Consider the following 18258-nt stretch of genomic DNA (forward strand, 5'->3'; position numbering starts at 1 on the left):
TCGGTTGAGGTTCTTGCCTTCTTTCCATTTGTTTCATGTGTTGAATTGTTTTTTGATTTTTCTTGTTCATGTTATGGGTCTTCACCTCATGTCTTCACCTCATGTTTCTGGCTAGAAAAAGAAATAACAGAGGTTAGGGATGGTGCTGGGGTGGAAAATATGGGTCTTCACCTCATGTTTCTGGGTTATACCCACGGATGTAGACTTTTTGGGTTCCAGAACAGTGGGAGGAGGGTAAAAAGTTTGTGGGGTTGGTTTTTGGGTAAGGGGAAGAGATTTTTGTGGATTGTGGTTGAAGATGAAGATGATGGGTGATGTTGAATTTGTAGTTGTTTCTGGGTTTATTTTTGGATTTTTTTAGTTGTTTTTTGTGGGGTTGATTTCTTGGTAAAGGGAAAGGTTTTTGGTGGTTTGAACTTTGAGGATGAAGATGAAGATGGTGGTTGATGTTAGATTTATTGTTGATCCTGTGAATTTTTTCTTTCTGAATTTGTTGTTGTTGATTCCATGGAGATGGAGGGAGATAAAGATTAAGGATATAATTAGGATCAAAGTTAAATAAATTGTAATTTTTTAATATTTTTATTTTTATTTTTCTCCTTAAATAAATGAGATGAGTTGGAATTAAAAATTAATTTTTTATAATTTTTTAATTAAAAAAATTAAAAAAGACACTTGAAATTGATGACTAGGACAAAATTGAAGTGTGACACACTTTGGCCTTAATTGAATTAAAAAAAATTACTTAGGGACCCAATTTGATGTAAAAATTTTCCAGATCCTGAAACTGATTCCCTTTACAATTTCAGGGGCCTTCTGATGTATTAAGTCTAAAAAAACTCTTGAATTTTAAAAACTATGACTCTTGATCATATATACGTGAAAGAGGCTAAATAACAAGTACAACCGAACCAATGAACAAAATTGAAAGGAAAAAAAAATATCAAAAAGAAGACAATTTGGGCAAGGACACGTAAGTGAATGGGGCATTGGAAGACAAATTGTAAGTTTGGTTTTCCTACAATATTATAACATATATACAAAAGATTTGAGAAATGTTGGGGGAGCTGAGGCTACTCTATGTCATAAAGAAGCCCCGCCACAGCATCCTGACACACCAAACGTGAAAGAGGCTTCCCACTTTTATTAATGATGTTTAACATTCACTTGAACATGACGGAAAAACAAACACAACCTAAAACATATTTAACCCATATAATTTAGTGGGGGATGAGAGTGCATAGTATAAGATTATCTCATAATAAAGGCGAAACTCAAATTCACTATATTCGAATGGATTATATTTAAATCTCGAAGCATTATTTTCAAGATCCTCGGTTCAGCCAATGTTAATACTGTCCAAGTCCGACATTCCAAAAGAATATGGTTTGAATGAATTACAACTGTTTACCCGAACATTATTTTCGATCTGCTTGTTCAAAATTTTACAACAATAAAGAATTACAAACACGGGTTAGGTCTCAGAACCATGTGCTAATCCCATGTAATTAATTTCAAACTATACCCTTTTATTCCAATTCTGTTTTTCAAATAAAGCAAGGAGCCAAGGACAGTTTTATTCCCTAATCATGTTATCAGCACATCAATTTGAGGAACCTTCTTCTCTGATTGCTGGCTCATGGGAATTAATCAATTAAGGATACAGAGGAATTTGTTCTCAGCCAAGTAAATGCATTAATAAAGAGTAACACTCTGGCTAGAATTCCATAGACTATGATCCTCTGTTTAGCTTCTCTGTTCCCCTAATAAGATTATGTCACCAATTAAAAATTACTCATTTAAGTTGATAACTCTTATACCCATCCATTTTCAATTGTCATGAGTCATGACACAATTTTATGATAGTATTGTGTAGGGAAATAGACAAATAGTAATGATATATTCACACTTTTTTTTCTCTCATCTCATTTCTACACTTTTTTTTTATATCTTTATATATTTTCTATCACATCACATATTATTTATTTCTCTTTATTTTTGTTAAGGTGAGTGGAATTAATGTGTTAACAAAATATTATAAATACCAAATTAAACGAGGATAGAGATTCTTGTTCTGAATTTCATTACCAATAATTACAAGGTAGAAAAGACAGCATATACTATACAATAATTTATATTATAATATAAGATGTGTGGATTATAGAATATTCAGCCAGATCTTGTGGTAGTGCCATTAAAGCCCCATATATTATTATTGAATGCAAGATGACATGAAAGACAACAAACAGCGATGAAGATCACTCTGGCCATGCAGATTCATCTTATCTTTGAACCCTGTCATTTGAAAGAGAAACATGGCCCCTAGTAAGTGATTCAGCGACTAACCCAATTTTTGTTTGCACATGTGCTATGAATTTATGTAGTCAACAACCCCTTCGTTTCATAAAAGGATCATGTGAATGCAGTAGCTAGCCATGTTTTCGAGTAATGATATATACACACACCTCATCTTTTAAACACTTCATTTCCACTTATTTTTGTTTCTACCTCTCTTCTCTTATCATCTATCACATCTCATATTTTCTCTCTCTTACTTTTTCTTTTCTTCCTATCTCTCTCCTCCTCCACCTCCTTCCACCTCAAAATGAGGTGTGAAGGAAACATTTTCCCATGTTTTCTCAGTTTGGACCCACTTTCTCAAAGGTACAATAAAAGGTTTCAAATAAATAGTGCATGTTGCGTCAGAGATCATCACTAGGACAGTAGGACAACATTAAGTTGTTTTTTATATTATTTAAGTGAGAGATTATAATTATACAATAACTAATTGTAATTACGACTTTATTTTACTTATATATAAGTGAGTTAGAAATTTGATAATTTTTTACTTTATTTTTTATATATAATTCTATATTAATCCACTAGGGGTGAAGTTAAACAATTCTATGGATAACTTAGAGTATCTCCTTTAGATCTTAAATTTTGATTATAGTTTTACAAATTGCTGGCAACACATTATTCATTATTCATAAGAACTTTGGAGTACTGTCTCATCACTCATCAATTAACTCTGTTCCATGACTTCCATCCTTCTTTTTCCCGGGCCTCGGCGTGTGTTTGGCGGGGCCTATGCGCGTGTGTGAAAAACAAGTCCATGAGGTTAGACTAGACCATGATGAAGACCCTCGGTAGATAAAGGATTGCTAAGTTATATATGAAAATTTTGCATTAGAAAGGTGCATGATCTTCTATTTACATTTGCATTATATATCCTCATGAACGTTCTTTTTGTACTTTATTTTGCAGGTGATGTTAGCTATATATCGATATCCTTTAGTGGGAAAACAACAACAACAATAATATCACTTTCTTTTTAGCACCTTGTTGGTCTTATCTTTTTTAGTGTGTCTTTATCGTTTCTCCTATTGGATAGTGCCATTAAATTGATTTGCCATTGGCCTACAATCTAGGTCGATCTCCACAATAGAGCAATCAGATGATGCCAACAATCGGAGAAAGACACACTTTTCACTTTCTCAAAGAAGGGCCAAATATAATTGGCGGTCAATAGTCAAAATTGGCATTTTTAGCTAGTGACAATGTCATTGACCAACCTAGCTAGCTAAAAGCCTTAGTGGCAATCATAATTCATGTAGAGATTAATTATGAAGTTTGGCGTGGGTCGCTTAGAGCATCTCTAATGTAAAGTTTTTAATTCTTATTTATGAGCTAAGAATTAAAAATTGAGTTCTTAATTATTGGAGTGAGCTGACATTAAGTTTTTAGTTTTTAAAAATAAGAACTAGTTGTTATATAAAGAGTTTTACTTTTTAGTTCTTAGAATTAAAAATTAATTTTCTCTCTCTCATTCAAACTAATATTTAATTTAAATTAAAATTATATGAAAAAATATTAATATAATGGTATTGTGAGACTAAATAAATAATGCTAAGAACTAATAATCAAGAACACATGGTTGGAGTAAAATTTGCACAGAGTTGCTTAATCACATGTGACAATACGAGTCTACATTTTTTTGATAAGCAATAAGAATTATATTGAAGAGAAGTACAAGGTATACTTCAACCCAATACAAAAAGGGGAGAGGAAAAAGAAACAAAAGAAAAAATACAAGAGACAGAGTCTACTACTAACCAAACCAACACCCCACTCCAAGGAAAATGACTTTAGAAACCAAGCCTCATGAATAATGCTAAGAACTAAGAACCTAGCATTGAAAATGCTCTTACTTCATCTGAAATCATGAGGTCGAGGGATTTTTGCTAATGAGAATAAAATACCTTTCGTGACTCGCCATTTATTGTTTGATGCAAGCATTTGTGGTGATAGTGTTAATCACTATATCGGTGGTAAATATCCTTGTAAGAAAATTCCATGTCATGATAAATCATTCGAAGAGCTCTCTATTAATTTGGCCGAAGTCCCCTTAAATAGAAAGTAAATTATTTAAGCATCCTTAACTTTCTAGCCACACCACATGCACGCCCATGCCACACAGGGGGCACAAGAGTGGCCATGAAAATAACTACCACGGGTGTGGCTTTTGCTCGCCACAATTCTGGTTCCATTTTTTCTAAGCACGGCCGGGCAATGCTTTGTGAACTCCACAACCTTGCCTTCTCTTCAAATCATAACCTTTTTCTTTTGCTTTATTGCACGAGTTTTTATTCTCTTTTCCATTTTTTTCCACATATGACCTTCCTATTGCATATTTACCACACAACACGTGGATTTTGTAAAAAAAATGCAATATTTAGACACAAAATTGTATAAAAATATAGTAACAAATTTACAATTTAGACACGCATCACCGATCTTAAGTTAAACTAGTTTTTTTTTTTTTTTAAATAATCGCGTTAAAACTTAAAACTAGTTACTTCTCCTTTTATCCAATTGTGTTCTTTTACCCATTTGTCAACTAGCAGGCCCACATTGAGTTTAGTTTTTTTTCTTAGGCCTAGCAAGAAACTTGCACATTGTATTTGGGCTTGGCCCATCCATTTCAAAAACTATAGCCATTAGTTGAGGATGGATCCATGGATAGATAGCCCATAGATCATAAGACGAGGGCATTTTGGTAATAAAAAAGAAATAACACTGAGTGAACTGCACCGTCACTCCTCACACTCACACTCACACCACACCAGAAGAATGACACTAGGACAACAATACACCATCTCCATCGAACCCGCCACTTCTCTCTCTAGCTTCTCTCTCTCTCCTCCTGGTCTTCCGTGATGGCCGAAGGAAACGGTCCCATGGAGATTGCAAACAAGCTAGACACTGAAGAAACCATCCCCTCGGCCGAACAACACTACCACTCACAATGGCCAATCCCGACACCACTCACCGCCAACAACAACAACAACAACAACGCAACCGCCGCTCCAAACCCCGACCCAAGCCACGAGCCAGGGTCCCCCTCACTCAGCTCCTCAAAGTCGCATCAGTCGCCGGCGGCATTCAGTTCGGCTGGGCCCTACAGCTCTCCCTCCTCACACCCTACGTGCAGCAGCTCGGGATCCCGCACGCGTGGGCCAGCATCATATGGCTCTGCGGCCCGCTCTCTGGGCTCTTCGTTCAGCCCTTGGTTGGCCACATGAGTGACCGCTGCACCAACCGCTTCGGCCGCCGGAGACCGTTTATTGTGTCCGGAGCTTTGTTTATCATTGTCTCTGTTCTTATTATTGGTCACGCCGCTGACTTGGGGTGGAGGTTTGGTGATACTAAGACTCATCGGCCGGCCGCCGTGGCGTTTTTCGTGTTCGGGTTTTGGATTTTGGATGTGGCTAACAATGTCACTCAAGGTCCTTGTAGAGCTTTGCTTGGTGATCTCACTGGTAAAATTCTCATCCATTTGATGATCTAGACTAATTCAATTTGCAATTATTGTGGTGTATATGAAATCCCTAATTGATTATTGTGCAACCATGAACCATGACTTTTGTTTTTGGAAATTAGATTACTGTATAGTTCTGGATACTGGATGTTCAGTTGTGCTGTGTGCTGTTGCATTTTCTGTCATTATTGTGAGATGCTATGTTGGTTAACTGCAATCAGTGTTATCAAATAGCGGCTATACGCCGCCGCTATAGCGTAGCTGATTTTTGGCTAATCGCGACGCCGCTATTGCCCACTATAGCGCAATATTCCCGCTATTCGCGGCTAAATAGCGGATTTTTGGCTCACTGCGATCGCGATTTGACAACACTGTCTGCAATTTCCATAAGGGCATTTCAAGTTTTCAACATCAATTGACTTGTATATGCACTGATAAAGTGCATACACGTGTTTCTCTTAAATTTCTTTGTGCAAAGATGACCTTCAATGATGAGCTGTGAAAAGCAAATGAAGCATTGACGCCTTTCATTTGTTTTTGTTATTTATGTATCTTTTTCTTTGGATGTAAGGCAAGGATGACCGAAGGACACGTGTGGCGAATGCCTATTTCTCCCTATTTATGGCGATTGGTAATATTCTTGGATATGCAACTGGATCATACAGTGGTTGGTACAAGGTCTTTCCTTTCACGCTTACCCCTGCATGCAATGTTAGTTGTGCGAATCTCAAGTCTGCTTTCTTTCTCGACATTATTTTCATTGTGATCACCACCTATATCAGCACCGTATCAGCCCATGAAGTTCCTTTAAATTCAAGTGGTGCACACCCTGTTGAAGAAGGGGCAGGAGAGTCAGGTAGTGCAGAAGAAGCTTTCCTGTGGGAGATGTTTGGGACATTCAAATATTTTTCAAAACCTATATGGATAATATTGTCTGTTACTGCTCTAACATGGATTGGGTGGTTTCCATTTCTTCTATTTGATACTGATTGGATGGGCCGGGAGATTTATGGTGGTGAGCCAAATGAAGGCCCTAATTATGATATTGGAGTTAGAATGGGGGCACTTGGTTTAGTGCTTAATTCAGTTGTTCTTGGAATAACATCGCTACTCATGGAGAGGCTATGCAGGAACCGGGGGGCTGGGTTTGTGTGGGGAGTCTCAAATATCCTAATGGCTGTCTGCTTTGTTGCAATGCTTGTAGTAACCTATGTGGCAAACTATATTGGCTATGTAGGCAAACATTTACCACCAACTAGCATCGTGATAGCTTCATTGATGATCTTTACCATTCTTGGGTTTCCCCTGGCAGTAAGTTGCTCTATATACTGCTAAATGCATATTTTCTGTTCATTTTTTTTCTAGCGAAGCCATCCATTTTGTCTCTTATGTTTCCTTAAAATAAACACTCAATGTCATTTTGCACTTCTTTTTGAAGTCTCTAGCTCATACATGTGAAGAATTGACTTGATTTTGGCTTCCTGATCTTCTCTGCTTTTCTCTTTCAAATATCTCGGTGGCTCGTACATGTGAAATGTCTTGACTCTTGAATGAATCTTGTCCTGCATAATCTCCTTGTATCTCAAACTAGCATATTTCGTGATACCTTTTAGTTTGAGAATCGAGATGTGTCCAAATGAAAAATTGGAAATGCCCCCATCAACTATGCATCATGCATGTGCTGAAAGTGAAATATATGTATATTATTCGAGAGTCCTATGCTTGATTTACACTGACTTCTTATATAAATTATTTCAGATCACTTACAGTGTTCCTTATGCCTTAATATCCACGCATATTCAGCCATTGGGGCTTGGCCAAGGTGGGCAAGAATGACACCTTATTTATTTTTCTTTCTTGGATATATGATTGTATAACTATTTAAATCAATTGTTGGTACTTTCAGGATTGTCAATGGGAATCCTAAATCTTGCAATAGTGTTCCCACAGGTATTGCTTCTTTTGAATCCCTTTTCTTTTAACAGTTAAAGTTAAATTATTAACCCTTTTTTTGGTTGGAAGTGGATGGGGATTTAAAATCCAAATGAAGCTAGATGGATTTATTTACCATTTCATTAGATGTTTACATGAACTTATTCAACGATAACAATATATTTATCTTGAATTAAATTGCAGAAGTGGCCCTGAATCTTGCACACTAACTGCACACCACTAGATAAAATTTCATAATTTGAATAATCGATTAATTTAGGTTGAGACAGGTCTTCTGATACTAATACCTTTAGTGGCAATAGGCAGTAAGATTATAGTCTGTGCTCCGGTATTGTGAAGTTGCCTTAACCTAAATATGAAACATGACTCTTTGGTTTCTCCCAAGGGATTTTGCCAAGTAAAACTGTAAGTACAGTAGTTTTCACGTTGGGGTGACATTGCTATCACTTTTGGGATGCTTCTTCGCTAAGAAGCATATAAATTGGCGTGGGAACTTTGACATAAAAAAGCTGAGTGTGTCTTATTGTGATTTGTGTGTTAGATTATATGTGATTTGATTTTATTTGAGTTTGTGTATATTTGTATTATAGGAAAGTCTAGAGAATTATAGGATAGTAGGATCATACCTTAGAGATTGGTCCTTTTCCTTTTTACCATTTTACCTTAAACACACGCGCGCACGCGCGCACACACCCCAATAGGTCAAAGTAAGTTCTAATAACATATTTAGTTTCTCTAATTTCAAGTTATTATCAGAGCTATCTGGTTCATGTACGTTAATTTTGTGTTCAGCTGTCATCAAGGAGGCTGACTCCATTTGGCACTCTCTTTGGGAACCCTCTTTCGGCTTGTGGGTCCTTTGTTTGAGACATGTTTTAGTCTCTTTTCATCACTACCATCAATGTTTCTGATAGGTCTTCATCTGTTAGGCCTAAATCCTAATATAACTCAGGTTTACTCGAGAAGGGCAAAGTAACTACCCGAGTCGGATGTCAGTTGTCAGTATATGTGTATTTGTATATGAGTTTGCAACATAGACTAAGGGTGGATAGTTAGTTAGTAAGGACAATTGTCCTATAAATAAGAGAAAGGGGAGGTTAGAGAGGTTTTTCTGTTATTCAGCTGTGGAGAGAAAATGGGTCTCTCGAATACTCACCAGATTCATGTATCCGTTTCTAATTCCTATTAGGGATTAGGGTTTATCTTGCATAATAATACTCTCTCTCTCTCTACTTTCTTGGCTGGTTCTATCAATTGGTATCAGAGCTCCATCCTTGGAGCTGTGGGTACCGATCTTGACGATGATTCCAGAATTTGATGAAAGAGGGGCTTATGGATGGCTCATCTGTGAGGCCAAGGGAGTATCCGAAGTGAAGAAATTCTCAGAGGCAGAGAAGGCTTTGATGTGTGATGCGTTCTACAGTCAGCACACTAAGCAGTATTGGGTTGGCCAATGAGTTTTTTCCCATTCACTAGAGTTGGGATTCGAAACCCCCACCAGTTGCTAAAGGGACGAATTGCAGAACCACTACACCAACCCACTTTGTTACTTGTTTTCTTCCATATCACATTTCAATCAACAGACTGAAGAGAGATAATATAATAGAATTATAATATAAAACCATACACGTGTTTTCACCCAATAGTTTAAAGCTTCTGGGATAGTTGGTTCATGATATGATATTAGAGCTGCTATGACTAAGTGGTCTGTGCATTGTCCACACGTCATGTTCAATGGTCTCTTGTGTGTAGAGGCATATAAGAAACATAATATTAAATCATTTATGTATCTTCACCCAATAGCTTAACCTTGTAGGGTAGTTGGTTCATGAAAAGTATACTGAGATAGCAAATCATAACATTCATGAACATTTTTGTAGTTCTAGTTACTGGAGACTTTTCTTGTTTATACAAAAACCATGTAAGAAAGGATCTTTGTTGTGTGTAAGATTTGCATTTTTGAGCTACTGAATTTATTATTTTTTATTGTTCAAATAGATGGTGGTGTCTTTGGGAAGTGGACCATGGGATCAGCTATTTGGTGGAGGAAACTCTCCAGCCTTTGCTGTGGCAGCTGTTGCAGCCCTCATCAGTGGACTCATAGCTGTCTTGGCCATTCCTCGATCTGGTGGTCAAAGGCCTAGAAGCCAAGTATGAGGTATCATGTTCTTTCTGCTTTTGGCACAGATTTCATTCGAAGAGAGATTAAGAAAATGAACAGGTAGCAAATAATTTGTATATAATTATGTTTTTCTTCTATTTTTTTGACCCTTCCTTTTATCAAGACCCCCCTCCCCCCCACCAATTTTTTAATACAAATAAGTACATTTATGTGTTTTCATCTTATTGGTCATTATTTAAAGCCAATGAGCTAAATTTTGAGTCCTATTATTTTCTGATGTTTTGGTCCGGTTTTTCTATCTCTTATTGGTGATCCTGATGAATGAGTGATCTGTTTAAAACAGTGAGAATGTTATTGTAGGGAATAATGTAAAAGAAGTAATTCATATAGCAGTGCTTTTCCAAACATTCTGGCAACTCAAATGTAATCATAAAAGCTGTCACCATTCTATTGATTGAAAGATTATCTTAAAACAGTGGGGAATTTCTTCATTGTAAATCTGTCCCACCTTCGAAAGACCTTTGTCTCGAAAGACCTTTGTTTTAAAGGCTAAATGCAGTGTAAAAGTTTAGTTGGGGCATCTTTTGTAGGTTCCAAAATTACTCATGGGCAACATCCTTTCCAACCACGGTGAGTTGCTGCTGAATTGGAATTATTCCACATAAAATGTTCTTTTATTTTGAGGCAATGCTGATTATAATGCGTCTGTGCTTCAAGCATGATGAATATCTTTCCAAAAAAAAGTATGATGTATTAAAATCTTAAAAAAATGTTTCATTTGTTTGTAGTACTAGTATTAGTTTGATGGATGTTCTTAGTGGCCAACATTGAATATGTTAATTGTGCTGGTGGAAAGCTTGATTGAGACACGGTTTTAGTGCTCCTGGGTATAACATTTTTCTTTAAACATAATTCTTGAACGACGGGTTTGATATAATGGTCATTTAATTTATTTTGCTTCTTTTGAACCATGGAATAAATTCCAGTATTAAATACACTTCATTCTTCATGAAAGTCTGATTGGCTTTCAATTCTCAGTACGATGCCTGTAGGACTCAAAAGAGCATTTAAATATACCAACCTTTATATCATCATTTGTCCTAACTACTAGTGATTCAATCTACGAACCTCTTGCCAACTTCACAATTGTAATTTACCAGTTTAGCCTGTGAAGTTTGGAGTTAGATTTTGCAGGCTAATAGTAATAATTTACAGCTCGGGGATTAAGTGTGTTCTATTTGAATACAATGTAAAAGTAATCTTATCTTAATTTATAAGATGAGTTCTATTTGTTTTTTGTTGTCCGTTTACTCTGATACCAACGGATATTTAAACAAAGTCAAAATTGACTCGTATAGAGAAGAGTAATCAAAATCTAAACAGGGAACCAAAATTAGCGAATCTATTCGAGTTACTGGAACTTGTTGAATAATATTCTGCCTGATCTCCAATGAGACAACTTGTTTTAAGATATCTTTCTTATTGATAACTTCAAATTTCTACGCCATACTTGAGTCTGTTTCAAGTTATTCAATCAAATCCCTTGGGTGGAAGGTAGGGGTGGGAATAGGCTGGGCATAGGTAGGCTTTGCTTAAATAGGCCTAACCTGTTTAAAAATCTTAAGGCCTGAGCCTGGCCTATGACCTATTAAAGACTTTTTTTCGAGCCTGGCCTGAGCCTTCCGAAAGCCTGGCTTGGCCTGGTAGCCTGTTTAAAGACACGTTTCACAACAAGAGTTTTACGTTTGTTAACAAATTTATCTGTAAAGAAGCTATCAAACTTATAAGCTAACGGGTTAAATTATACTAAAATAATATTTTCAACAATCAGACTTATAATATTATTAGCTAATAGGTAGTGATGAAACTAAATGAGATTATGTTGGTTTCTTAGAGTTGGAGAGTCAATTTAAAATCACACGTCATATTAAGATATTTAAATACGTCATATATTTATTTTTAAAAAGACTTATAACTTTGAATCGTTATATAAGTCAATTTGCTTAAATATATAAAAATCTCAATAAGTATATAATATCAAGATATTATTATAAATTTCTAATATATAGACATGATCAAGGGTAAAATATATTTATACTTATCATATTTACAATTTACCAAAAAAAATACTAATCATATTTACTTAAATAGGCTAGCCTGTAAGACTTACAAGGCTTGTTGAATGGCCTGAGCCTGGCCTTTTTAACTAAATAGGCTTTTCAAAAAGCCTAAGTCTTGCCTATTTACCAATTTGGCCTGGCCTGGTCTGGGCCTGTGGTAGGCTAGGCCATAGGCCCCTACGAACGGCCTGGCCTATTCCCACCCCTAGTGGAAGGGATCTCTAGAACTTACTCTGCAGCTTTTTGCCAGTTCATTTTATCTTGCCAAATTTGGGACGAGTTATGCTTCCAATTTTGATTCGTTCTTTGGATGAGACCTTTTTTGGGCTTGGTTTTAACTTGTCCATTGTCGGAACTTCTGCAACTGCTTTATTTTCTAAGCACTGGTTCCCTTGCATGATACTTATCTTTCATTCACGTTCACTAGGTGTGAGCTACATACAATGGAATCTGACATGGGATGGCATCGATTTCAGGGAATTTTTATACTATTATACGAAGAAAGTATGAAACAAAATTAAAACGTTTGTTTCTTTATTTGTCTAGAAGATAAAAGATTGATTGCAGAAATTGCTCAGACTCAGACTGCAAGGGAAAAGAAAAAGAGAGTATATCTGCTATGTGTTGGAGCTGATGATGGTGGAGCAGTGGTGGTGGTTCTGTTTCCTCATAGAAAACGCCATGCTTTCCAATACAGAGACAGACTCATCCAAATTCAGAATTAAATGGTTGTGAATCTTGTGATTTGTGCACGTAATTTTGCTCTCCAGTGTTTCCCATTTCCCATCTGTCTCTTCTCCATACGGCCAGCTACCATCATTCTCCTCCATTAACGCCACAGGTGGTCCCTCCATGACACTAACACCTACCTCCATAATCCATACATATAAGATATTGATTCACCAAGATAACCTTTTATTAAAGGGAAAATAGGAAAAAAATGCAATATAATATCCACTGGTTTGTTTTGACCTTTTGTTACTCAATAAAATCCCAGGACGGAACTCAACAACTTTTTTAAAAAGTGCCATGCCATGCCAATCTCTGATCAGCTTCCTTTGAAACCTAAATGCAAGGCCAACGAACTATAGTGCATATTTGGAAATCTTTTTGCCATTGATTTTAAAGTCGGAATCAATTATGAGAAAAAACTTCTTTGAGTACTTGTTGAATTTCAAAGTTAATTGTGATGAAAGAGAAATTAATCCAAGTATGCTAGTAGCTAGTAGCTGATGAGTACTTGATAAATGAACTAGTAATGTTGTTCCCATTAAAAATGTTTTTTTATTTAATTGTCTTCTATTGCTGCTATAAAAACCAAGCAATTCCTCAAAATTCAATTCGTATATTGCTTGATAATATGGTCTAATCACGTCTATATTTCAACCTATATGTCTCCTAAGGGGGGAGTAAACATTCAACAAAGGCATAACAGGATTCCAGCAAGAGGCACAGAAGTCTGTAGGGCCTAAATTGGATGAAGAGAAAACTTGTTTCGTCTGTAAGACAGAAGTCAAGGGAATGTTTCTGCCTTTAGGGGGTGCTTCACATGGTCTTAAATATACACAGTAGTTAGTGTTAGCAATGGGTTGGGAAAATTTGGGACATGAATGGCTTGCCTGCCTTAAAGAACATGCAATGCCAAACATTCTTGTTGCATTACAAATTAGCAACCAACAGTTTACCATAAAAAAACAAAACAAAGTATGTTACAGTAAAAGTATATTAGAATTTAATATTCAGCACAAATATAAACCACATGTATCTGTGTAAGCCCTTGTAATTTCAAAATGAGTTATGATTTGTAGGCATTCATTGGTTGAATGATGTTTTTGTCGGTCTCGTGCTAGTAATATGCAATCATTCATCATGTATCACATTCATTACTTCTCTTCCTTTCTCACTTTAGAGCTCTACACCTATTGGGTTCTACTAAACATTTTCCTGTCAAAAGTACACAATGCCACACCAGCAGAAATAAAAAAGGAGAAGGAAGTGCGATGATAATAATTAATAACAAATTAAAAACAATTATAATATAACAATCATGGTTTCATTTCACTAGTTGGTGAATGGGGAATTGGCTTCTCCATCATTTCCACTTGGCATTCCCAAAGCTTCTCTCCATCAAAAGCAAAATGCAGTGTTTTAAAAGATTATCCACATACAATCCACTAGTAACAAGAGAGTTTAAGCCACTAATAGGGTAATCTCAAATCAAACTCTGTCATCAATTTGAGTATTTGACGGCTAAAACAACCATTAAAGCGAATAAATCTGTCCATCCCTTTTAGGGAAAAGATAAGGCAGAAGAACTTGTTTCCTCTCCACACTCAAAGGTGAAGAAGGATGCTTTATGTGCTTCTGTTCTCCAGATGCCATACTCAACTCGATTTTCACTTTTTTAACAAATAATCATATAATAAACACTCTACAATTTTGAGCAAAAAGCCAAAGTCGGTTGCCTCCATAAAGCATATTTCTTCCGTTCAAGCTTTGCTCTTTCTCTTTCTTTATTCTTTTTATTATCTTCTGGTGAAACATGATTTGTGAAAAAGAAAAAATTTCCCTTTGCAATTGATATACTATAGTTTCACCATTTCTTTCCATTTATGACACGTACCTTTGTAGGCCCCAAGTCTTTCATGCATAAAAACACACTCCCCTTCTTCCTCTTCCTCCCCATATACACACACATTCTCTCAAACTACTTCAAGATCAAACCAAGTGCACAATCACTAAGCCTAAGCTTTCCATCCTTTGTTATATAAATATATACACATATCTCTCTTCTCTTAACTCGTGTGTATATTCATATCCAAAGCTTGAACTAGTAGTGAGTCATGTGTAATTCCAAACCATCTTCAGCAATATCCCCATTCCTTTGTCCCACAAAAACCAAAGACATGATGAATCTTCCTCTTGATGATCAATTTCAAGATGAACTTCACAGATGGCCAACCACTAAGGAGGTAATGGAAGAGAAAAATAAATAAGTACAAAAGAAAATCTAGCAAATTATCATTTTTTTTTGTGTGAATGTGAATTAAATGAAGTTATGCTAGTTGCTGTTTCTATAGTCACATCACATGAAAAAACAAAAAATGCCAGTTTATGATAGCACGCTCTTGTTATTAACTAATATTGTTTCTACTTTTTGTTTTTTCGAGCGTTTTTAGCCCGCTTAATTAATCGAAAAAAAACTAATATTATTTTCTTTATTTATATTTTTTTCTTTCTTTCAGGTCTTGGAAGAAATGAAGGCCATAGGGAAAATATCAGGCCCAACAGCTATCACTGGTTTGGTCTTATACTCTAGAGCCATGATCTCCATGCTCTTCCTCGGCTACCTTGGCGATGCGGAACTCGCCGGAGGCTCACTCGCCATCGGTTTCGCCAACATCACCGGCTACTCTGTCATCTCCGGCTTAGCCATGGGAATGGAACCTATCTGCGGACAAGCCTATGGAGCAAAACAATGGAAGATTCTCGGCTTAACCCTTCAAAGAACCGTACTCCTCCTTCTCTCAACTTCCATCCCCATTTCACTGACATGGCTCAACATGAAGAGAATCCTTTTGTTTTGTGGCCAAGACGAAGAGATTTCATCAAAGGCACAAATTTTCATTCTCTTTTCCATACCAGACCTCTTTTTTCTCTCACTCCTCCACCCTCTTCGTATTTACCTCAGAACTCAGAGCATAACATTGCCATTATCATATTGCTCTGCTTTCTCTGTTTTACTCCATATTCCCTTGAATTTCCTTCTAGTTGTGCATTTCAAAATGGGGATAGCAGGGGTAGCCATTGCAATGGTTTGGACTAACCTCAACTTCTTCCTCTTCCTCTTCTCCTTTGTTTACTTCTCTGGTGTTTACAAAGATTCATGGGTTTCTCCGAGCATGGATTGCCTTAAGGGGTGGTCTTCATTACTTGCTCTGGCTATTCCAACTTGCATCTCTGTTTGTCTAGAATGGTGGTGGTACGAGCTCATGATCATGGTGTGTGGGCTTTTGGTGAACCCAAAAGCCACCATTGCTTCAATGGGGATTCTTATTCAAACAACATCGTTAGTCTATGTTTTTCCTTCATCTCTTAGTCTTGGTGTTTCAACCAGAGTGGGGAACGAGTTAGGAGCAAAAAACCCAGCAAAAGCCCGGGTTTCAATGATGGTGTCAATGTTTTGTGCTGTGGGCTTGGGCTTTTCAGCAATGGTGTTTACAACTTTGATGAGGCATCAGTGGGGGAGATTGTTCACCAATGATGAGGAAATTCTTGGTCTAACGGCCGCGGCATTGCCAATTATTGGGCTTTGTGAGCTCGGGAACTGCCCCCAGACCACGGGCTGCGGAGTGTTGAGAGGCAGTGCGCGGCCCGCGGTCGGGGCAAACATAAACTTGGGCTCTTTTTACCTTGTGGGTATGCCAGTGGCGATTGTTCTTGGGTTTGTGGTGAAGATAGGCTTTTCCGGGCTTTGGTTTGGGTTACTTGCGGCCCAAGGTACTTGTGCGGGTCTCATGCTGTTAGTTCTTTGCAGAACAGATTGGAATGCTCAGGTAGAAAGGGCAAAGGAGCTCACAAAAAATTCAGCTACTGATGCTGATGCTGATGCTGATTCTTCTCTACCCACATTCACAAAAACAGTACTGAGTAGCAATGATGATCATCTTCAAAAGATAGTTATCAGTGATGATGAGGTTACTCAGACAGGGTTACTTGAAACAGACCCACTACTCATTAATTGATACCCACTGCCGAACACTCACTAAATTAATTAACCATGTTTCTTTGTTCCATTCCTTGAGAGAATCCATTTATTGGATTGTACTGTAGGAAAAAAAAATTCCACTTAGTTATCCCAAATTGATTATCTATTTCTTTTTTTCCCTTTTCTAGTGTTGAATTTGAATTAAGCATACATTTATTTTATATTTTAGAATATTAAATTATACATGTAATTATATTCTTAAGACAACTTAACGTGGTTGATTTAAGTGATACATCTTTAACTTTTCTAAAATAATTTCTTGAGTTAGAGTACCATGTATGAGAAAAAAAAGTTTTAGGCTTAATTGTAACTTTGGTCCCCGACGTTTATCAATACCACGATTTTGGTCCTCCACCTAATTTAATTACATGGATGGTCCCCGACGTTGTAGGCTGTGTGCAACGTTAGTCCTACCGTTTATTTCTTAATGGAGGAGGCTTACGTGAACGTCCAATTGGAGAAAGAAAGGAGGTATGAAGAGAGAGGGAAGCACGTGAGTATCACGTGACCCTTATCTGAACCCATTATACCCAAACCCCTTACCTCCCTAGAACGAAGAAGGTAACACGATTTAGATCCCTAGGGTTTCAGATTTGGGTATAATGGGTTCATATAAGGTTCACGTGAGTTCACGTGATACTCACGTGCTTCCCTCTCTTCTCATGCCTCCTTTTTCTCTCCAACTAGACGTCCACGTAAGTCTCCTCCATTAAGAAATAAACGGTAGGACTAACGTTGCACACGACCTACAACGTCGGGGACCATTCATATAATTAAATTAGGTGAGGGACCAAAGTTGCAATTAAGCCAAAGTTTTACAATATCCTCCAAAAATCCAATAGGCCCATTGGTTACTATTAACTAGCATTTAAAAAAAGCAAATGTGGCTACATGAAAACTCAAATATGGTTCGATGAGTTTTCGGATGAAGAATTCGTGGAAGTGCCATTTTTCATGAAAATAAATAGTAGTACTTAATGTGAAATAATCTTAATGTGGATGTACAAGACTCAAACATGATTTTAATGTGAATGTACAAGACTCAAACATGATTGTTTTGCGCTTTATATATAAAAAAATTATTCTTAGGGCACAAATCACTTTATGGGGAGAGGGACAAATGTTATTAATGACCATTGAGAAAAAATTGAGGCAAATGCTGGTATATTGAATTAATGTTGTTTTTTATGATAAAAAGTTCTTTGAGATATTTTAATCGGTGTTTAGAAAGAAAAAGAAAAAGAAAACAAGGGGCTGCTATAATGAGGTTCCTATTGAGAGAAAGAGAGAAGGATCGGGTTCAGTTGTGTGTCGGTTGTTTTTGAAGGAAACAAAAGGGGATTCGACCTAATCTTTCCTGCTGTTCCCTTCCATAAAAGGAAAAAACCTTGACTCTCTCTAAATGGAAAACAAAACTAGCCTCAATCATCCTTCAACTAGGCCTAATCCTTGTATTTTACAACTTACTTTCATG

General features: G+C 36.8%; 2 protein-coding genes across 4 annotated transcripts; both read left to right on the forward strand.

The window, feature by feature from the left end:
- Nucleotides 1–4437: 4437 nt before the first annotated feature.
- On the forward strand, nt 4438–10946 carry LOC130727671 (sucrose transport protein SUC4-like). 3 transcript variants are annotated; one of them, XM_057578871.1, is made up of 6 exons: nt 4438–5822; nt 6393–7132; nt 7580–7643; nt 7728–7771; nt 9773–9932; nt 10487–10946. In XM_057578871.1, the coding sequence occupies exons 1-5, from the start codon at nt 5309–5311 to the stop codon at nt 9929–9931; spliced, it is 1521 nt and encodes a 506-aa protein (XP_057434854.1). In that variant the 5' UTR covers nt 4438–5308; the 3' UTR covers nt 9932; nt 10487–10946. The 3 variants fall into 3 exon arrangements, 2 of the variants coding, with proteins under 2 accessions (XP_057434854.1, XP_057434853.1); XR_009015416.1 differs by having other exon boundaries at nt 4440–5822; nt 9773–9995; nt 10487–10886; XM_057578870.1 differs by lacking the exon at nt 10487–10946 and having other exon boundaries at nt 4441–5822; nt 9773–10173.
- A 3744-nt stretch (nt 10947–14690) lies between these two features.
- LOC130727670 (protein DETOXIFICATION 48-like) lies at nt 14691–17005 on the forward strand. The gene is made up of 2 exons (XM_057578869.1): nt 14691–14988; nt 15262–17005. The coding sequence occupies exons 1-2, from the start codon at nt 14860–14862 to the stop codon at nt 16759–16761; spliced, it is 1629 nt and encodes a 542-aa protein (XP_057434852.1). The 5' UTR covers nt 14691–14859; the 3' UTR covers nt 16762–17005.
- Nucleotides 17006–18258: the final 1253 nt, after the last annotated feature.

Source organism: Lotus japonicus, chromosome 1, assembly GCF_012489685.1.
Source record: "Lotus japonicus ecotype B-129 chromosome 1, LjGifu_v1.2".
NCBI lineage: Eukaryota > Viridiplantae > Streptophyta > Magnoliopsida > Fabales > Fabaceae > Lotus > Lotus japonicus.

Bases quoted from the DNA above. Each gene is read 5' to 3' on its own strand.
- LOC130727671 (XM_057578871.1), top strand. From the start codon at position 5,309: ATGGCCAATCCCGACACCACTCACCGCCAACAACAACAACAACAACAA. The intron at 5,823-6,392 runs GTAAAATTCTCA...TTTGGATGTAAG, and splicing joins TTTGCTTGGTGATCTCACTG to GCAAGGATGACCGAAGGACA. The intron at 7,644-7,727 runs GTGGGCAAGAAT...TGGTACTTTCAG, and splicing joins GCCATTGGGGCTTGGCCAAG to GATTGTCAATGGGAATCCTA.
- LOC130727670 (XM_057578869.1), top strand. From the start codon at position 14,860: ATGTGTAATTCCAAACCATCTTCAGCAATATCCCCATTCCTTTGTCCC. The intron at 14,989-15,261 runs GTAATGGAAGAG...TCTTTCTTTCAG, and splicing joins GATGGCCAACCACTAAGGAG to GTCTTGGAAGAAATGAAGGC.